The sequence below is a fragment of the Aotus nancymaae genome, unplaced genomic scaffold (genome assembly GCF_030222135.1).
Source record: "Aotus nancymaae isolate 86718 unplaced genomic scaffold, 86718_ANA_hifiasm-v0.15.2.pri h1tg000022l_1, whole genome shotgun sequence".
NCBI classification, from domain to species: Eukaryota; Metazoa; Chordata; class Mammalia; order Primates; family Aotidae; genus Aotus; species Aotus nancymaae.
This window is the reverse complement of record NW_026988435.1, coordinates 32425137-32442349: the sequence shown is the minus strand read 5'-3', so window position 1 is coordinate 32442349 and position 17213 is coordinate 32425137. Positions and strand designations below refer to the sequence as shown.

Sequence of the window (17213 nt, the reverse complement as noted above, 5' to 3'; positions counted from 1 at the left end):
CCCATGTATATCTGGCCTACTGGCTGTTTGTGTAAATAAATAAGTGTTATTGGAACACAGGCTCATACCATTACATATTGCCTGCAGTTGCTTTCTAACAAGGGAGTGGCAGCATTCAAGTATTTTTGACCAAATGGGCCTACAAAGCCTAAAATATTTACTATCATCTATCTGGCCCTCTACAGGAAAGATCTGCCAACACCTGAACTAATTTCCAGAGTGTTTTTGTCACAGCTCTGGAATTCCTGACTCAAGGTGACTTGAAGCATAAGCCACTGTGCCAGCCTGTTTTTAGTTCTTTCCAAGAGATTTTAGAAGCTATATGGCTGACTGGGTCTTAAATAAACTCAGCAGATGTTAGGAATGATAAAACTCTCACTACTGCCACAGTAAGTTATAAGTGTTCGTTGTGGGCCAGGCGCGGTGGCTCAGGCCTGTAATCCCAGCACTTTGGGAGGCCGAGGCGGGTGGATCGCGAGGTCAAGAGATCGAGACCATCCTGGGCAACATGGTGAAACCCCGTCTCTACTAAAAATACAAAAAATTAGCTGGGCATGGTGGTGCGTGCCTGTAATCCCAGCTACTCAGGAGGCTGAGGCAGGAGAATTGCCTGAACCCAGGAGGCGGAGGTTGTGGTGAGCCGAGATCGCGCCATTGCACTCCAGCCTGGGTAACAAGAGCGAAATTCCGTCTCAAAAAAAAATAATAAGTGTTCGTTGTATATCAAAGTCATCCTAATAACCTTAGAAGAAGTTCAGAGAGGCTTGGCGTCCTTAAGCTCTTTGGGTTGCATGTAACTCAAACACTGGCTGGCTGACTTGGGACAGTTCACAGGCTTTCTCTGGTATGCTGGTATTAAAGGGGAATGGTAACCAGTTACACTCCTAGGAGTGAGACTGGTTTGTCTTGTATCTGTCCTAGGTCAGTTGACCACTGGCACAGAGGAAATACAAAGTAAGGCCTTATATGCCCCAGCTTTTGCACACTATGGCTTAAGGATTATAAATAAACATTTCTCCCATTCTACTGCCAACATCTATGCTTGTAAAATTAACACACTTGTAATGAAGCTTCATTAGCCAGTCTGATGAAACATTTTTTAAAGTGTTACCTAGTAGGGTAAGTCGATAGAAGCTGAAATCTCAGCACTAAAACAAAGTTTGGGGTAAGTCAGTTTATTGATGTGATCTATCGCCCAGACATTTAAACACAGAAGAATGAAGTAATTCAGGATTTCCTTTCCAGAAACAAAGTAGGAATAAAAGCCACCATAACAATACAAAACCACTGTAAGTTTTTAGGTATTTTCCCCTTCAATATTTAAATAAACATGATTTCTTCTGGCATGTATTTAATGTTAGCTTGACATGATTTTAGTCTTTATACTTTATTGTTATTTCAGCCATTATAAAAGCCATAAACGTGTTTCCAGAGAAAGCACTTTGATATTAGAATATTCTCTCATAAAATAGGAGGTATGCTTGTGAGTTTAGTACTTTACTTGTAGGCACAGCTTGCACGTGTGTGTCACTGATGTGAAACCACTGCCCTTTTGATTCCATTTCAAAATCTGTCAAAAGGAAATAAAAAATCAAACATAAATGGAAAGATTCAAGTTGACTACTTTTTGGTTATACCATAATCTGCTGAGTGCCTGAATTTTCCAAGACATCTTACCTTGTGGAATATCACCGTGAAGAACAAGATTAGAGAGATGACTATTTGCAGTTCTTGCCTTGGCATACGCAGTGTAATGCCCCGACCTCATAGTACCACTGTGTTCCACAACTCCATATAAGGAATATAGTACCCTTGTATTTTCTTCTGCAACATTCTTTAAAAATGAGTAGAATCCAAAAGTTAGTTCTAGTTCCGTTTACGCAGATGTCATTGGCAAGAGAAGTTTATACTATGCAAAGGGTCTTTAACCATTACTTTGAGAGTGCAGAAATCATTCATGAGTCTACTATTTTCTCCCGACTTCTTCTCAGCTTGAGACACTTCTATTTTTATTATAAAGTTACCATTGTTCACCTGCTAGAAAAGCCATAGGCCACGTGATGCAATCAGGTACCTGGCTCAGGTACCAAATAACTGAATTCAACTTGCCAGTTTCTTCAGGAGCCTGAGGATAATTCCAGAATATCTTAACAACCTTAGCTATTAACAACCCACCCTGTTGAAAATTTAAGCCCTAAACAGACAGTATTTTAGGTTGTGCCAAAAATTACCCCTTATATTTTTAAATGTCCCCAAGGGAGTTGGTGAGAGGCACACTATACCTCTCAAGTGTTCCCTTTCCCCACCAGAAAGTGGAAGCTGCTCATTCTTTCAGGACTCCAGGGCTGGCAACAGAAACAGGCATTCTCTGGGCCAGGAGCCATTTTGCAGACAACTATTTATGTTCACATATAAAAAGTCCTTAACAGGCATCACTGCCCTTCAGTAGTACTGTCTCTAGCCTCAGCTTCCCAATCTGTGCCTCAATATTCACTGAAAAACTTAGTACTTCTCTGTCTATCTATGATCCTCACAGGATTTTAAATGCCATTCCATTTTAGCCAGCCACAATCAGGACTAGATTCAGCAGTTGTCATCACTCAGAACTGTTCAACTTCATACAAATTTTTTTTGAGACAGGGTCTCACTCTTGTCTCCCACTGCTGGAGTACAGTGGCGTGATCTCGGCTCACCGCAACCTCCGCCTCAGCCTCTGGAACAGCTGGGACTACAGGCACACAGCAACACCACTAATTTTAATTTTTTGTAGAGACAGGATTTCACTATGTTGCCCAGGCTGGTCTCAAACTCCTGAGCTCAAGGGACAGAAATCTTATTTTTTATCTTAGTCTACAAGTCTTCTATTTATTCAACTCTCATCTCACCTGTTCTGTACTCTTTAACCTAGAAGGGATATCCATCCGATGCTCATTCTCCTATAAAGACTTTTCGCTTCATTCCTGATACAGTTTGGCTGTGTCCCCACCCAAATCTCATCTTGAATTGTAGCTCCCACAGCTCCCAGGTGGTGTGGGAGGGGACCCATTGGGAGGTAACTGAATCATGGGGGCGGGTGTTTCCCATGCTGCTCTCATGATAGTGAATAAGCCTCACAAGATCTGACAGTTTCATAAGGGGGAGTGTCCCTGCACATGCTCTTGCTTTGCCTGCTGCCATCCATATAAGATGTGACTTGCTCCTCCTTGCCTTCTGCCCTGATTGTAAGGCCTCTCCAGTGATGTGGAACTGTAAGTCCAATAAACCCCTTTCTTTTGTAAATTGCCCAGTCTTGGGTATATCTTTATTAGCAGCATGGAAACAGACTAATACAATTCCCATATGCAGCCTAGACCATCGCTATTCAAAATGTGGTCCATGAACAGCCAGCATCAGCATCACCTGAGAGTTTACATTAAAGATGCAGAATGTTCGATCCCATGCCAGACCTACAGAATCAAAATTTGTAGGTCTGATTCACATATACACATTAAAGTTTGAGAACTTCAACCACGTGTATCACTTACAAATAATCTCTCAGTACTCACCACCAACTCTGCCACTATATCCAATTCCTCACTAAACCTCACCCTGAATCCTATAACGTACCCACTGTGCCCCAAACTCAGACAGCTGCTACTGCCAAGAAACAAAAGTATAATATATGATCATGTACCCTGTCACAGTCCTCAATGTAACTATAATCTTATACATTGTCCTTAGCTGCCTCTTCCATTATGCCCTTCACAGCAACTGGCCCAGACTTCTTTTTTTTGAGGCAGTTTCTTGCTGTTGCTCAGGTTGGAGTACAGTGGTGTGATCTTAGCTCACTGCAACCTTCACCTCCCAGGTTCAAGCAATTCTCCTGCCTCAGCCTCCTAAGTAGCTAGGACTACAGGCATGTGATGCCACACCCAGGTAATTTTTGTATTTTTAGTAGAGACAGGGTTTCACCATGTTAGCCAGGCTGGTCCCGAACTCCTGACCTCAAGTGATCCACCTGCCTCGGCCTCCCAAAGTGCTAGCATTAGAGGCGTGCGCCACCATGCCTGGCCCCAAAATCTTCTTTAACATGGAGATTCTTTGAGATCCTTTGTGGTATCCTCACTTTCTACCCCTGCCTCTTCCACTCAGATACTTGGGAGGGTCCTGTCATTGGCCATCTCTTCTCTCTCTCTTCAGACTCTACATATAAGGGATCCCATCTTCTCATAGTTTAAACCACCACATATGTACCGATTTCTAAACCTTTGTCCTGGACCAATCCTAACCCCTCTGCCATAGGTCTCAGGTATATATATACAAATGTTTTCTAGACTAAACACATTTTCTGAAAGATATCGGACACGCAAATGTATCTAAGACTGTCTCAAAGATATCTGACACTCAAATGTATCTAAAACTGAAGTCATTATCCTTTCTCTACCTGCTTTCTCCCTATATTTCCTACCTCAATTTATAGTACTCCCATCTGTCAAGCCAGGCCTCAGGAGTCATCTTCAACCCCTTCTCTGCCACCCTCAGCATCCACTTACAAAGTCCTCTGCCTCACCTTCCAGTGGCAATCAACCATTAAGTCTGGTTAATTCTACCTCTTGAAATACTCCTATCTCCCCATCTTCTGCCCAACTTTAAGCCCTCATCAACTACTGGCTGAATTAATGCAACAGCCTCTTAACTAATGTCCCTGCCTCCAGTCTTTCCCTCCTAAAATCCAGCCTCCATACTTCAACAAGTAGCCTATGTCATAGGCAGATCTGACCATGCCACCCCAATGCTTTAAACTCTTCAGGGCTCCCCATTGTATACCTAATGAAGTCCAAATTCCTCACCATGAGAACCCTCCAAAACTTCATTCCTATCTCACTTCTCTGGCTTCATTTCTCAACTCTTCTGTACTTTGTACTGTAAGTTCTAGAACTACATACATTACTAGTCTCTGGCACTCAACATCCTATTTTACACTGCTGCCTTTACTACTCCTGTTCTTTCTGCCTGCAAAACTCATTTCATCTTGATTCATCATACTTTTACTCCTTCTTTATATATACCTGAAGCATGGTTTACTTTACAGAGCCATTCCTAAACCACCAATATGCTGGGTTAAGTGTATACCACCCCGATCTATGTTCACCAGCCTTAACATTCAACCATATTAAACTGAGACTAGTCATTCATAGATCTGCTACTTTTAGTTTTATGCCCTCAGTTCACAAGACAATGTGTGCCATAATAAAGGGGATTCTAAACATTGAAATGAAATAACAACCCAATCTTTAAAATGATTCATCACTGATCTTTAAATTATAAAGCTACAAATCAAAGACCCACTCTACCCAGTGACTGTTATCAACTTCATACTTAAGTGAAATGCTACTGAAGCATTAGGCAAGTAAGCTATGATTTGACTTTAAAGGACTTTCCCGAAAAAGACCACTTTCACTTACCTTACATTTAAGGGTGCAAAAAGGAGCCAAATCTAAGATTTCAGGAAACTTTATGTGTTTGTTAACTTTGCGTAGGTTAAAACCAGCCTAAAAGAGAAGCATAACAGATTGAGTTCTTTTCCTGGAAAAGCAATACAGGTTAAGTAAACTGAAGTCCCCTCCGACGTCCAAAAGAGTATCAGTATCAAGCCCTAGTTCAATTTTCTTTGGAAACTCAATTCTTCCTAACCACCAACTGATTCCAAGTTGGTCTATATTTGCTAAGTACACATGTATCACCACAAAGAACACACACCAACACATTAAGAAAGCTATTCCCAGCTGGTCACGATGGCACATGCCTATAATCCCAGCCCTTTGGGAAGCTGACACAGGGGGATCACTCAAGCCCAAGAGTTTGAGACCAGCCTGGGCAACACAGTGAGACTCTGTCCCTACAAAAAAGTTAAAAAATTAGCTGGGCACGGTGGTAGCCACCTACAGTCCCAGCTATTACTGAGGCTGAGGTGGGAGGATGGCTTGAGAGAGGAGGTCAGAGCTTCAGTGAGGCATGATCATGTCACTGCACACCAGCCTGGGTGGCAGAACAAGACTGTCTCAAAAAGAAGAAGAAAAAAGCTGTTCTCATGAGAAAATTCTCAAAGTTTCTGCTTTAGCCATCCAGAAATGCCAGATTAGACCAGAGGTTCCGAGTGCTTAAAACTCAACAATAGCATAATACTTTACTGTGAAACACACACTCTCAGCCTCATGCTGGAACCAAGCTTAGTGAACTGTTAATAAAGGCCCACCCAATTAGTCAAGCCCATACCAACCACAAGAGGAAAAACGTTCTGAAGATGCTGAAGGTACTTTTGGAATTTGGAACACAGTTTAGAAGTTATACTGCTTATAGCAAAAGTTTTCCAGAAAAGATGGAAAACTTTCCATCATTTTCCACTAAAATGATGACAATCCAATGCAGCAATGTCTTATCAAGGGTCAGTAAAAATAAGAAAACAGACACAAAACAGAAAAAAATCACTATATTCCAAAGCATGAGATATATGTAATACATCAGTCTTTTTCTTTTTTTAACCTGAAATAAAAGATGCCTTGCTTTATTTCAGGTTAAGAAAAGGAACATGAACATGAGTTCTAGGAAATCTGAGGAGATTGTGCCTCCACTTTCACATGCACCTCTGCCTAGCACGTATTTTTTTTCCCTTTCCTACTTCACTGACATTAGACTTAAGAAACAACAGAAAAACAAAGAAACATAGTAATACGTTGAGACAGTAATGAATAAAGTAGGTAGTAATGAAGTAGGTATTACATATTTAAAACAAATTTTGGGTAACAAGGATTACCTGCTGAAATCTCTTTAAATGAAGAGTAAGAACAGGAGGAGGAAGAGAAATTAGCATCTGCTTTTTGGCATTGGTGTAAACATGCTTCCTTTCACCTAAAAAAAGGAAGAAATTTTTAGCAGTGTGAAAATCATTTCAGACCCCTGCAACATTCAGATTTGATATAAAATCACTTCAAACATCTAAAGCAAGGATCAGTAAACTTCTTCTATGAAGGACCAGATAATGAATATTGTAGAATCTGTGGACTAGGAGACAAAATCAAAGATATTTTATAGGTACTTACATATGAGATAAAAATTTCCATAAATTCTTAGTGATGAAATCAAAATACTGTAATAACTGAAAGTGATTATAATCTATTAAAGAGACAAATGGAATTACTGTGGAGACACACTATGTTGGTTAATGAGGTTCAAAGGTTAGTATACTCCATCATCAAATCATTTGCAAATGTTCATCTATAAAAAATATTTTTTAGGCTGGGCATGATGGCTCACACCTGTAATCCCAACACTTTGGGAGGCCTAGGCAGGTGAATCACTTGAAGTTAGGAGTTCAAGACCAGGCTGGCCAACACAGCAAAACCCCATCTCTACTAAAAATACAAAAATTAGCCAGGCATGGTGGCGGGCACCTGTCATCCTAGCTACTTGGGTAGCTTAAGCAGGAGAATCGCTTGAACCCAGGAGATTTTAGTGAGCTGAGATTGGCCACTGCACCTTAGCCTGGGAGACAGGGCACAACTCTGTCTCAAAAATATATATGTGTGTGTGTGTGTGTGTGTGTGTGTGTGGTTTCTGAGCTGATACATATATACACACACACACACACACACACACATACAAAAAGTAAGTCTGTTTTTGTATGGTCTCTGAGCAGATACATATATATCATATATAAGTAACATATATTTATGCATAAGATATAGTACATATATATTTGTCTATATATATACATATAGACAAAAAGCCTGTTTTTGTCTCTGAGTTGATACACACACACACACACACACACGAAAACAGGCTTACTTTTTGTCACTACATGTAAATAAATAAACGTTTACTTAGAATTTTAAAACATTTCAACAATTTTAGTAAAAATCCTTAGGAATCCATGGCCCTCCACATCCTATTTACCCAAACAACAACAACAAAAAAAAGGCAGTGGGGAGATGAGAGAAATTTTCAGTGTCTTCCTGTTTCCCATTTGAGGAAGACTGTAAGAAAGCACTGTCATCCCCATGCCTTGCACTGGGCGTGTCACATTAGTACATTGATAAAGTCATCTGGCATCCTGGGTACAAAGGAGATAAGGGTGGGAAAAAATAGCCACTATGTGTCAGGATGCTGTGGTGATTCCATTCTACAGGATAATTTACCCACAGGGAGAGGTGTCAAGGAGAAAACTGTCCCATTTAACTGCTGCTGGGATGTCACAGAGTACTAGCCACTTCAATGAAGTCCTACTTCTTCCATCCTTCTATTAAAATATTTACACAGAAGAGGTCACTTATTCATGCCATCCAAATCTAGATACAATTACAATAGGAGTACTATGCCTATGCAGTGCAAAATGTGCCCGAATATTAATTTTACTTACAATGAGAGAATTAAAATACCTTTTATATTTGCCTTTGGTCCATTACACTGTCTCCGTGTACATACTTCACAAAGCAGTTTATTCGCATCTCGAAGTTTCTCATTACGAGTGAACTGATATAAACAATGCTGAATTGAACACTCATCAGTACTGAAAACTTCCCTGTTTGCAAGAGTACAGAAAGCAGTTTCTGGATCTTCATTTACAACCTCATACACCTTTGTTCCAGAAGTATGACTATCATTCAGAATCTCTATATTTATTTCATCAGGATGAAGAGAAGCATTCAAATTCAGGTTTTTGAAACCACTGGAAATGTCCATTTCTCCATTGGTCCCTTCCTTCAGGTAGGCACCATTTAAATTTCTAGTACATTCAGTGGGAGATGATGTCAAAACCTCCAGATCGTTATTCATGTTGATATTTTTCATATCAACTTCCTCTGTGGATTTCTGATTGTCAGTTACACTTTCTATCATTTCTTCTTGGCCATTCAAATCTTTCTGGTTGACACAGTATTCTTTATGCATAACATCCTCTTGTGAAATATGGCTGGATTTAATATCTACTTCTCCTTGAAGTGACATTTCAGCTTCATATTCATTATCTTCAGGATGGTCAATAGTACAAATATCACTTAAATGAAGAACTTTTCCTTGAATTTTTTGTTGTCTTCGTTGGTTCTGGGTAAAAAGTATAAGATATTATGAAAAAAAAAAAAAAAAAGAAAGAGGGAGGGAGAAAAGGAGGAAGAGAGACAGAGGAAGAAAGAGAAAACATACACATGTACTATATCCAGTTTTGTTGCTTGTTCATCAAAAATAATTTCCTAAGGAAGAGTTCACTCTCCCAATCCGATCCTAAAAGTTCCTTTACTATCAAGGATCAAATAAATTATGAAGAAACTCGTTGGGCATGGTGGCTCACACCTGTAATCCCAGAACTATGGAAAGCCAAAGCAAGAAGATCACTTGAGGAATCTGAGACAAGCCTGGGCAACATACCGAGACCCATCTCTAAAAAAAATAAAAACTAGTTGGGCACGTTGGTGTGCACCTGTAGTGCCAACTACTCAGGAGGCTGAGGCAGGAGGATCACTTGAGCCCAGGAGTTTAAGGTTACCATGAGCTATGATCATGCACACTATACTCCAGCCTGGGTAGCAGAGCAAGACTCTGTCTCAAAAAATAAATATATAAATAATGAAGAAAAGTTATTTAGGCCAGGTGTGGTGTCTCACACCTATAATCCCAGCTCTTTGGGCGGGTGAGGCAGGTGTCTCACTTGAGTCAGGAGTTTCAGACCAGCCTGGCCAACATGGTGAAACCCCCCATCTCTACTAAAAATACAAAAAATTAGCCAGGCATGCCTGTAAGGCACGCGTGGGTGGTGTACACCTGCAGTCCCAGCTACTTGGGCGGCTGAGGCAGTAGAATCTCTTGAACATGGGAGGTGGGAATTGCAGTGGGCCGAGTCCACACCACTCCCCTCCAGCCTGGGCAACAGAGTGACTCTGTTCCAAAAAAAGAAAGAAAGAAAGAAAAAGTTCTTTAAATGAAATCAGGAACAAAACATCACCAATCATCAAAAAATCATCCTATTGCAGAAATGAAAATATCTAAGACATGGTCTCTGTGCTAAGAGAAGTAATCCAGGCAGAGTATTAAGATTGTTAAACCCAGGCAGCCAAATGTTAAAGCATATGGTGGGTCTGACTACACACATAACAGAAAGAAATGTATCCACAGGAGTTATAATTACTGCGTCAAGGTTTCACTGAGATAAAAAAACAAACTGAAAGAAAACTCAAGGATGCAATAGTACAGGACTGCTTTCATCAGAGGAATAGACAAAAGTATTCTGGGAAAATAATGGCCTGAAGTTAGCAAAGAAGCAAGGTAGCCACCCACATATACAGGAGAAAGTAAAGACCTTTTACCCTTTAAAATCACTCTTACCACTTGCAACCTACTTGTAAACAGAGAGGAAAGGAAGGCATTTAATCAAGATTCCTGTTACTGAAATGCCTAAAAATGCAAAGGGGTTAGCATTTCTGGTGGTTGTAATTGAAAGAAGAGCCCCTGTGAGGCTACGCTTTAATAACAGAAGAATGAAGGGCAGCATAGAGGATGGGACCCAAATATTTTCTGATGTGTTTCCATAGAAAACAGAGAAACACATGAATAAAAAATGAGAAAATATAAGCAAAAACTTCAAAGAAAATGAAACACAAATGGCTCTGAAACATAAAAATATGCTTAATCTATCTATCTATCTATCTATCTATCTATCTATCTATCTATCTATCTATATCTATTTAGACGGAGTTTCGCTCTTGTTACCCAGGCTGGAGTGCAATGGTGTGATCTCGGCTCACCGCAACCTCCGCCTCCTGGGTTCAGGCAATTCTCCTGCCTCAGCCTCCTGAGTAGCTGGGATTACAGGCACGCACCACCGTGCCCAGCTAATTTTTTGTATTTTTAGTAGAGATGGGGTTTCACCATGTTGACCAGGATGGTCTCGATCTCTTGACCTCGTGATCCACCCGCCTCGGCCTCCCAAAGTGCTGGGATTACAGGCGTGAGCCACCGTGCCCAGCCAATCTCATTTATATTAAAATAAATATAAAATAAAACTGCACTGAGATAATATTTTCCAACTAACGCACCAATCAAAATCTGGAAGTTTGATTAACACACAGCTGTCAAGGATCAGGAAAAACCTTTGTGAAGGGCAATTAGGTAGTATCAACTGAAAGTACAAATGCAATCCTTCTTCTCAAAATTTACCCTACAGATGATATATGTATAGGGCTATTCACTAGAGCATTGACCATTATAGCAAAAGACTAGAAACAACTTAAACCAACAGAGAAATGGTTAAACGAATTATGGTACATCCATAAAACAGGGAAAGAGGGAAGGAAGGAAGGAAGGAAGGAAGGAAGGAAGGGAGGGAGGGAGGGAGGGAGGGAGGCAGGCAGGCAGGCAGGCAGGCAGGCAGGGAGGGAGGCAGGGAGGGTGGGCCAGGTACAGTGGCTCACACCTGTAATCCCAGCACTCTTGGAGGATGAGGTGGGCAGATTACCGGAGGTCAGGAATTCAAGACCAGCCTGACCAACATGGCAAAACCTGTCTTTACTAAAAATACAAAAATTAGCCAGGTGTGGTAGCTCATGCCCGTAATCTCAGCTACTCAGGAGGCTGAGGCAGGAGAATCACTTGAACCTGGGAGGCAGAGGTTGTGCTGAGATCTCACCATTTGCACTCCAACCTGGGCAACAGAGCAAGACTCTGTCTTAAATAAAAGAAAGAAGAAGAAAAAGAACGAAGAAGTTTTATATACTAAAATGGAAAGGACTCCAAATATATAAGTATAAACAAACAACACACTCCAGAATAGTGTGTATGGTAAGAAAGGGGAGAAAAAAACCAAGAATACATACTTGTATTTGCTCATATTTTCCAAAAGAAACTCCAGAAAGATATGTTAAGAAAAAACAAAAATGTTTACCTTTGTCATAAAGTGGTGGTCAACTAGGCACGATGGTTCATACCTGTAATCCCAGCACTTGGGGAGGCCAAGGCGGGTGGATCAGTTGAGGTCAGGAGTTTGAGACCAGCCTGGCCAACATGGTGAAACCCCGTCTCTACTAAAAATATAAAAATTAGCTCGGCTTGTTGGCATGCGCCTGTAGTCATGACTGCTCAGGAGGCAAAGGCATGAGAATCGCTTGAACCTGGGAGATGGAGATTGCAGTGAGCAGAGATTGTGCCACTGTACTCCAGCCTGGGTGACAGAGTGAGACTCTCAGATTGAAAAAAAAAAAAGGGGGGGTGGGTGGGGGACTTATTGTTACCTTTATATATTTTTAAATTTGTGAGTGTCAACATATTAACTCAAAAAATTAAGTTAATTAACTAAATTTACTACAAATACTTCTTACAAGTAATGTAGGACTTAAAAAAAGAAGCACAATCTTTTCTTCACATACATTCAAAGCAATTTCTCTGCAGAGAATACAAAATCAGCTAAAGCCTATAATTGCCAAATGAAAGTGCTGTATATAAAATAACAGACATGTCTAACCAATGTCATTCAGACTACAAACTCAATAGTTCAAAATATCAAATTAGAAATGTATGATTTTCTTCCTAAATACCCACCTTGGCTTGCTTTTTGGCTTGTTTCTTTGCTTTTTTCTGTAAGTGCTTACTTGTTCCAGAAGGAATATCACTTCTCTCTTTTATGTAACTGTCGTTATCTTTTTCTTCCTCGCTATCTTTATCTTCATCCTCCATTGTCTTTTTTAGATTTTTATCATTTACACTTTTCTTACCACTCTTAAAATACAGGTAACACGGGTCAAACACAAACTTTTACAACTACCATTAAAAAAAAAAAATCAGTGCTATCTTAAGTATTTTTCTACTTCTATTACGTACTAGCTTTATTTTCCACAATATTTGAAAATAGATGAGACAAAATCCATTCATCTCATATACTAGAAAGCAATCTTCACATAGTGAGAAAACAAGCAAACCAACAAAACAGCAAAAAAGGCAACCTCACGTGCAAGCATAATAGAAATACAATGAATTTTATTAGATACATGCTGTGTCACACTGTAAATATGTCCATTTCCAAATGTATTTTCTAAGTGATTTATATATGTCACCACAGTGTATTCTTTTTATTCTTTTCGTTCTTTGCATGCATATGACAGTTTCAGAGAAAGAGAAAATAAAATCTGGTGAGACTTCAATTACCAAGTAACAAGCCAAGGGACTCATAATTCATATGACGTTGAATAATGATTTATCTAATACTCATAACATCTCTTCTTTTTTCCTATTACTACTTAAAAGGAACAAAATTAATGTGGCTCTAAAGTGAAACAATACTCTTTATTTAACATTTATGAACTTAGGTGTGCAAGGGATTCATAGTTAGCCTTAAATAACAAAAACAAGTAGTAATTTTAATAAAAGGAAAATACTTCCCTGCATGCAAACCAATCAAACTAATTACTTGCACAGAATTCTGAATACACCATCTTTTTCTTCATCCTCGTTTTTAAAAGTAGTTACCCTGTTCTTTATTCAAATCCTAAAAATTATTCTAACTCAAATTAAGAAAAATTTCTGCGTGGGCTAGTAATATACAAACTTAAAAACAGTTGTAAGGCTTCTCCAGAAAATCTTACAGGGAAAAAAATCTATTTGAATAAAATAAATTCAATAGTCTTACCTGATCATCTAAAACTGGGAGGGACAAATCAAGGAAAGATTCATGAACCAAGGAGACCTTAACCAATCAAAAAAGAAAATGTAAAAATGCAAATACTCTAAATATTACATAGTAAGATCCTCTCTGCCCTGTGGAGTGGGTGGTAGGGGTAGGTTTTAATATAAACAAAGGCTTAAAAAAATTTGAAATAAAAAATTACACAACATTGAGGACTTTGGGTTGGGGAAAATAAAATGTTAAACTAACTTCTTCAAGATTTAAGGAATGCTAACATTTCCCACAAAGAACCACGTGCATTTGAATACTTTAAAAAGATATCCTATGATGGTAGACGTTTCTGTTTTTGAAATAAACAACTGATAAACTACTCTATGAATATTAGTAAATAAAACCAGTACACATGGCATCTACTTACAGTTCTGCATTGATCACACATGATCGTACTAGTTAGTTCACCACCAAAGATGCGGTCAACAAAACTTGGTATTGATTTTTTCTTCTCATAATCTACAGAGAAAAAAAGTGTATCAATTACCAATTACCTTTATATAATTAATTAAACAAGAAAAGCTAACACTACTTACCTAACTCTAAAATTTTATTTTAAATTTCCTGTCCCACAGACTTCATCCTCTATTCATAATCACCATTATTTGATTTTTATGCAACAGAAGTCAGTACTACACATTCCACCTCTGAGCATAACACACTTGAACATAATCGCCTTTTATGAATAAGACAAAGAAGTTCTTATCCAAAATTTAGTTAGTGGGAAGTAAACTGTGCAAGTCAGAGAGACTTTTTTGTCTCTCTTTCTCCACTGGTGTTAAATGAAAAGCACTGACTGGGCTGAATGACAGTCTAGCTCCTTAGTTCTAGCTCTAACATTCTAACATTCAAAACTGATAAAAGATACCACGGTAGCAAACTGGAAGAGAAAATGCATGTAACTTGTTTTGTGAACTCTAAGACTGAACTCCTTTCATATTTTAGAAACAAAAGAAAAACCTCAGGAAAATGTTTCAAACAAAATCTTCCTCTTATTTCCCTATGTTCCCAGAAATAATCTTTTTACTACTTGCTCAGCCAATTTTCCAAATATGTGAAACCTATAAGCATTATTCAAATGATAATTTATGCAGAAACACTTTTATGACAGAAAATGCCAGCAGGCACAATTCTCTCCATTACTGGCCAGGCTCTAAATGGCACCAAGGAAGCAAAGAGTTGCTATGAGTTGATTCAAATCTGTGCTTTATAATACAATAGCCCTTAGTCACTTATGGCTATTTAAATTTAATTACAATTAAATAAAAATTAAAATGCAGTTCCTCAGTTTCACCAGTCACATTTCAGGCTCCACACATGCCTGGTTGCTTCTATATGGAACAACAAAGATATAGAAGAGTTCCAACAACATACGAAGTTCTACTGGGCAGACCGATCCTAATCTTTACATGCCACACAATAAGAACTAAGTTGGCTCCGTGATTAATAAACCAACTACTGAGAACTCACACTAACAAACATAATTAATGTATTACTGCTAATTAGAATTTTAAGCTTTTGAAAAGTAAAATTGTAATTCATCTTAGCTTTATCTTTAATACATAAAAAGAATACAATATAGGTTAAAACTGTTCACCTCTGAAGTACTGAATGATTTTTACTAATCAATGTTGATAAAGAGAAATTATACATTAATAATTGTGGACTTAGAAATACATGTACCAGCAATCTTGTCCTAAGGTACAGAGGAATTCAACTATATTGTTTTAGTTCAAAAAGTGAGACATTACCTTTAACTTTATTTTTTAGTTCTTCATCCAATTTTTCAGTAGAATTACCAAATGCTTTAAGTATTCCTTTACTCACTCTCTAAAAGTAATAAAATGGATATATATATACTATTAAATTTTAAATTTTATTTTCCTTAGAAAATATGTAATCAAGTCAAGAAAGTGATCAAGCTATAGCTCCCCATATTTACTAAATATTCCAAAACAACATTTTCAAAATTAATTCAAGGAGCTAAAAAGGAATTATGCCTGCAAAGCAACCACTAACCATTGAATGAAGATATTACCTTATCATTTCAAGATCTTAAGCCTTTTCAAACCAAAGCTTTTCAGAACATGCCCACCTCCTTTGAAAAGAAACTGAAATAGTTTGTCCTACAAGCAGAATGTTTACGTGAGAGCCACAAGGACTGACTCTAGTACTTACAACAGCCCAGCTCCAATATTTCTGGGGGACCTTACACTAGGTACTGAATTTTTCTCTACAGTCTAGATTCTCAATCTATTGAGTAAGAAAAATCACAGTGTTCACCTCGCAGAAACTTAGTGAAAACGAAGGAAGAGAACTAATATAAAACACTGAAAACAGTGATTGGCATAAAATAAATGCAAAATAAATATTAGTTATTAGCTATCATCACTATTATTAGTACTCACTAATTCATATCCCCAAATACATTATTTTATATCCTGGCAATGAACAAAAATTTTAAAATGCAACAAATGTTCCCTGACTGTTACAAAGAGAAAATACTTCCTAGTTTCAAAAAACAGTGTTAAATCAGACTTGGAATAAGAGTAAGGGTGTGCTGCACCTGGGAACTATTTTGGGAGAAACATTTTCCAATATTTGGCAGCTCTCCTCATAGAGGTTAGTAAACAGAATCTTTAAAGAACATTAATGCTGTAAACATCAACTAAACTTAAGCCATGATGAGAAAGAGAATCATTGCTAATTCTCTGGACTCATTCTAATGGTGAAAACATACTAGTTGAAAAAGCTGGTGTAAGAAAAAACTTAAAAGTATGATGGTCTTAATAACTAGCTTTCACTTTTAATAACTCATAAGGTATCAAATGAGACAGAAAGCTTATGAAGATAGGATTATAAAATACAATGGTCATAACATGCTAACTTGGTGTTCTTCTGCTCTCATCCCATCCAATAAATAGCGAAGCAGCTCCTGGCTGTCTTGCTGCTGATAGCCTTTAAACCGCACTGCTCTAGAGAAAAACAAAAAGACAGAAAAGCAATGATCAGTCTACTAAGATATGAAGTTATTTTTAGAAAAATCTTAGGATCATATCCGAAATCTCAGAGAGTTCTAGTTTCTCCAAATTTCCGTTTAGTCCATTAACACCCTTGGGAGATTCAACTATCATAAAATGTATTTTAAAATACAAATGAAAAAAACTATGCCTTATTGCATATATAGGGTTGACTTTAATGCTATTAATATTTGTATATCATTTCTCAGCATCTCAATCACTGAGGCACTGAAAGCACAATCAAAGTGGATACTCACTTTTTACAGACCTGAGAAAAGAGTTCTTTAGGTGTCACAATCCCCTTTTTGGTCTCTTGCATCTCATTAAGAAACTGGCTCATGGCTAAAGTAAGAGGGCCTGGGGGCTCAAGGTTTATTTCTAAAGGTTCCTGAATATGGGAAAAGAAATTACTTTCTTCAGTCAAATTTTGGAATCACTGACTTTACTATAATGTAATTAATTAACATATACTGCCAATGTTCCTGACAGAATTGCCCCAT

General features: G+C 38.3%; 1 protein-coding gene across 5 annotated transcripts in view; it reads right to left on the bottom strand.

The window, feature by feature from the left end:
- Positions 1 to 1159: 1159 nt before the first annotated feature.
- Positions 1160 to 17213, bottom strand: part of USP16 (ubiquitin specific peptidase 16) — a 25409-nt gene continuing 9355 nt past the window's right edge. For all 5 annotated transcript variants that reach the window (XM_012446773.2, XM_012446763.2, XM_012446785.2 and 2 more), the window contains 11 exons: positions 16971 to 17101; positions 16581 to 16668; positions 15445 to 15523; positions 14061 to 14152; positions 13646 to 13702; positions 12562 to 12738; positions 8415 to 9078; positions 6794 to 6888; positions 5445 to 5531; positions 1678 to 1834; positions 1160 to 1570 (listed from right to left, as the gene is read on the bottom strand). In XM_012446773.2, coding sequence (XP_012302196.1) covers positions 1449 to 1570; positions 1678 to 1834; positions 5445 to 5531; positions 6794 to 6888; positions 8415 to 9078; positions 12562 to 12738; positions 13646 to 13702; positions 14061 to 14152; positions 15445 to 15523; positions 16581 to 16668; positions 16971 to 17101 — 1749 coding nt within the window. In that variant the 3' untranslated portion in view covers positions 1160 to 1448. The remainder of the gene's footprint in view (positions 1571 to 1677; positions 1835 to 5444; positions 5532 to 6793; positions 6889 to 8414; positions 9079 to 12561; positions 12739 to 13645; positions 13703 to 14060; positions 14153 to 15444; positions 15524 to 16580; positions 16669 to 16970; positions 17102 to 17213) is intronic.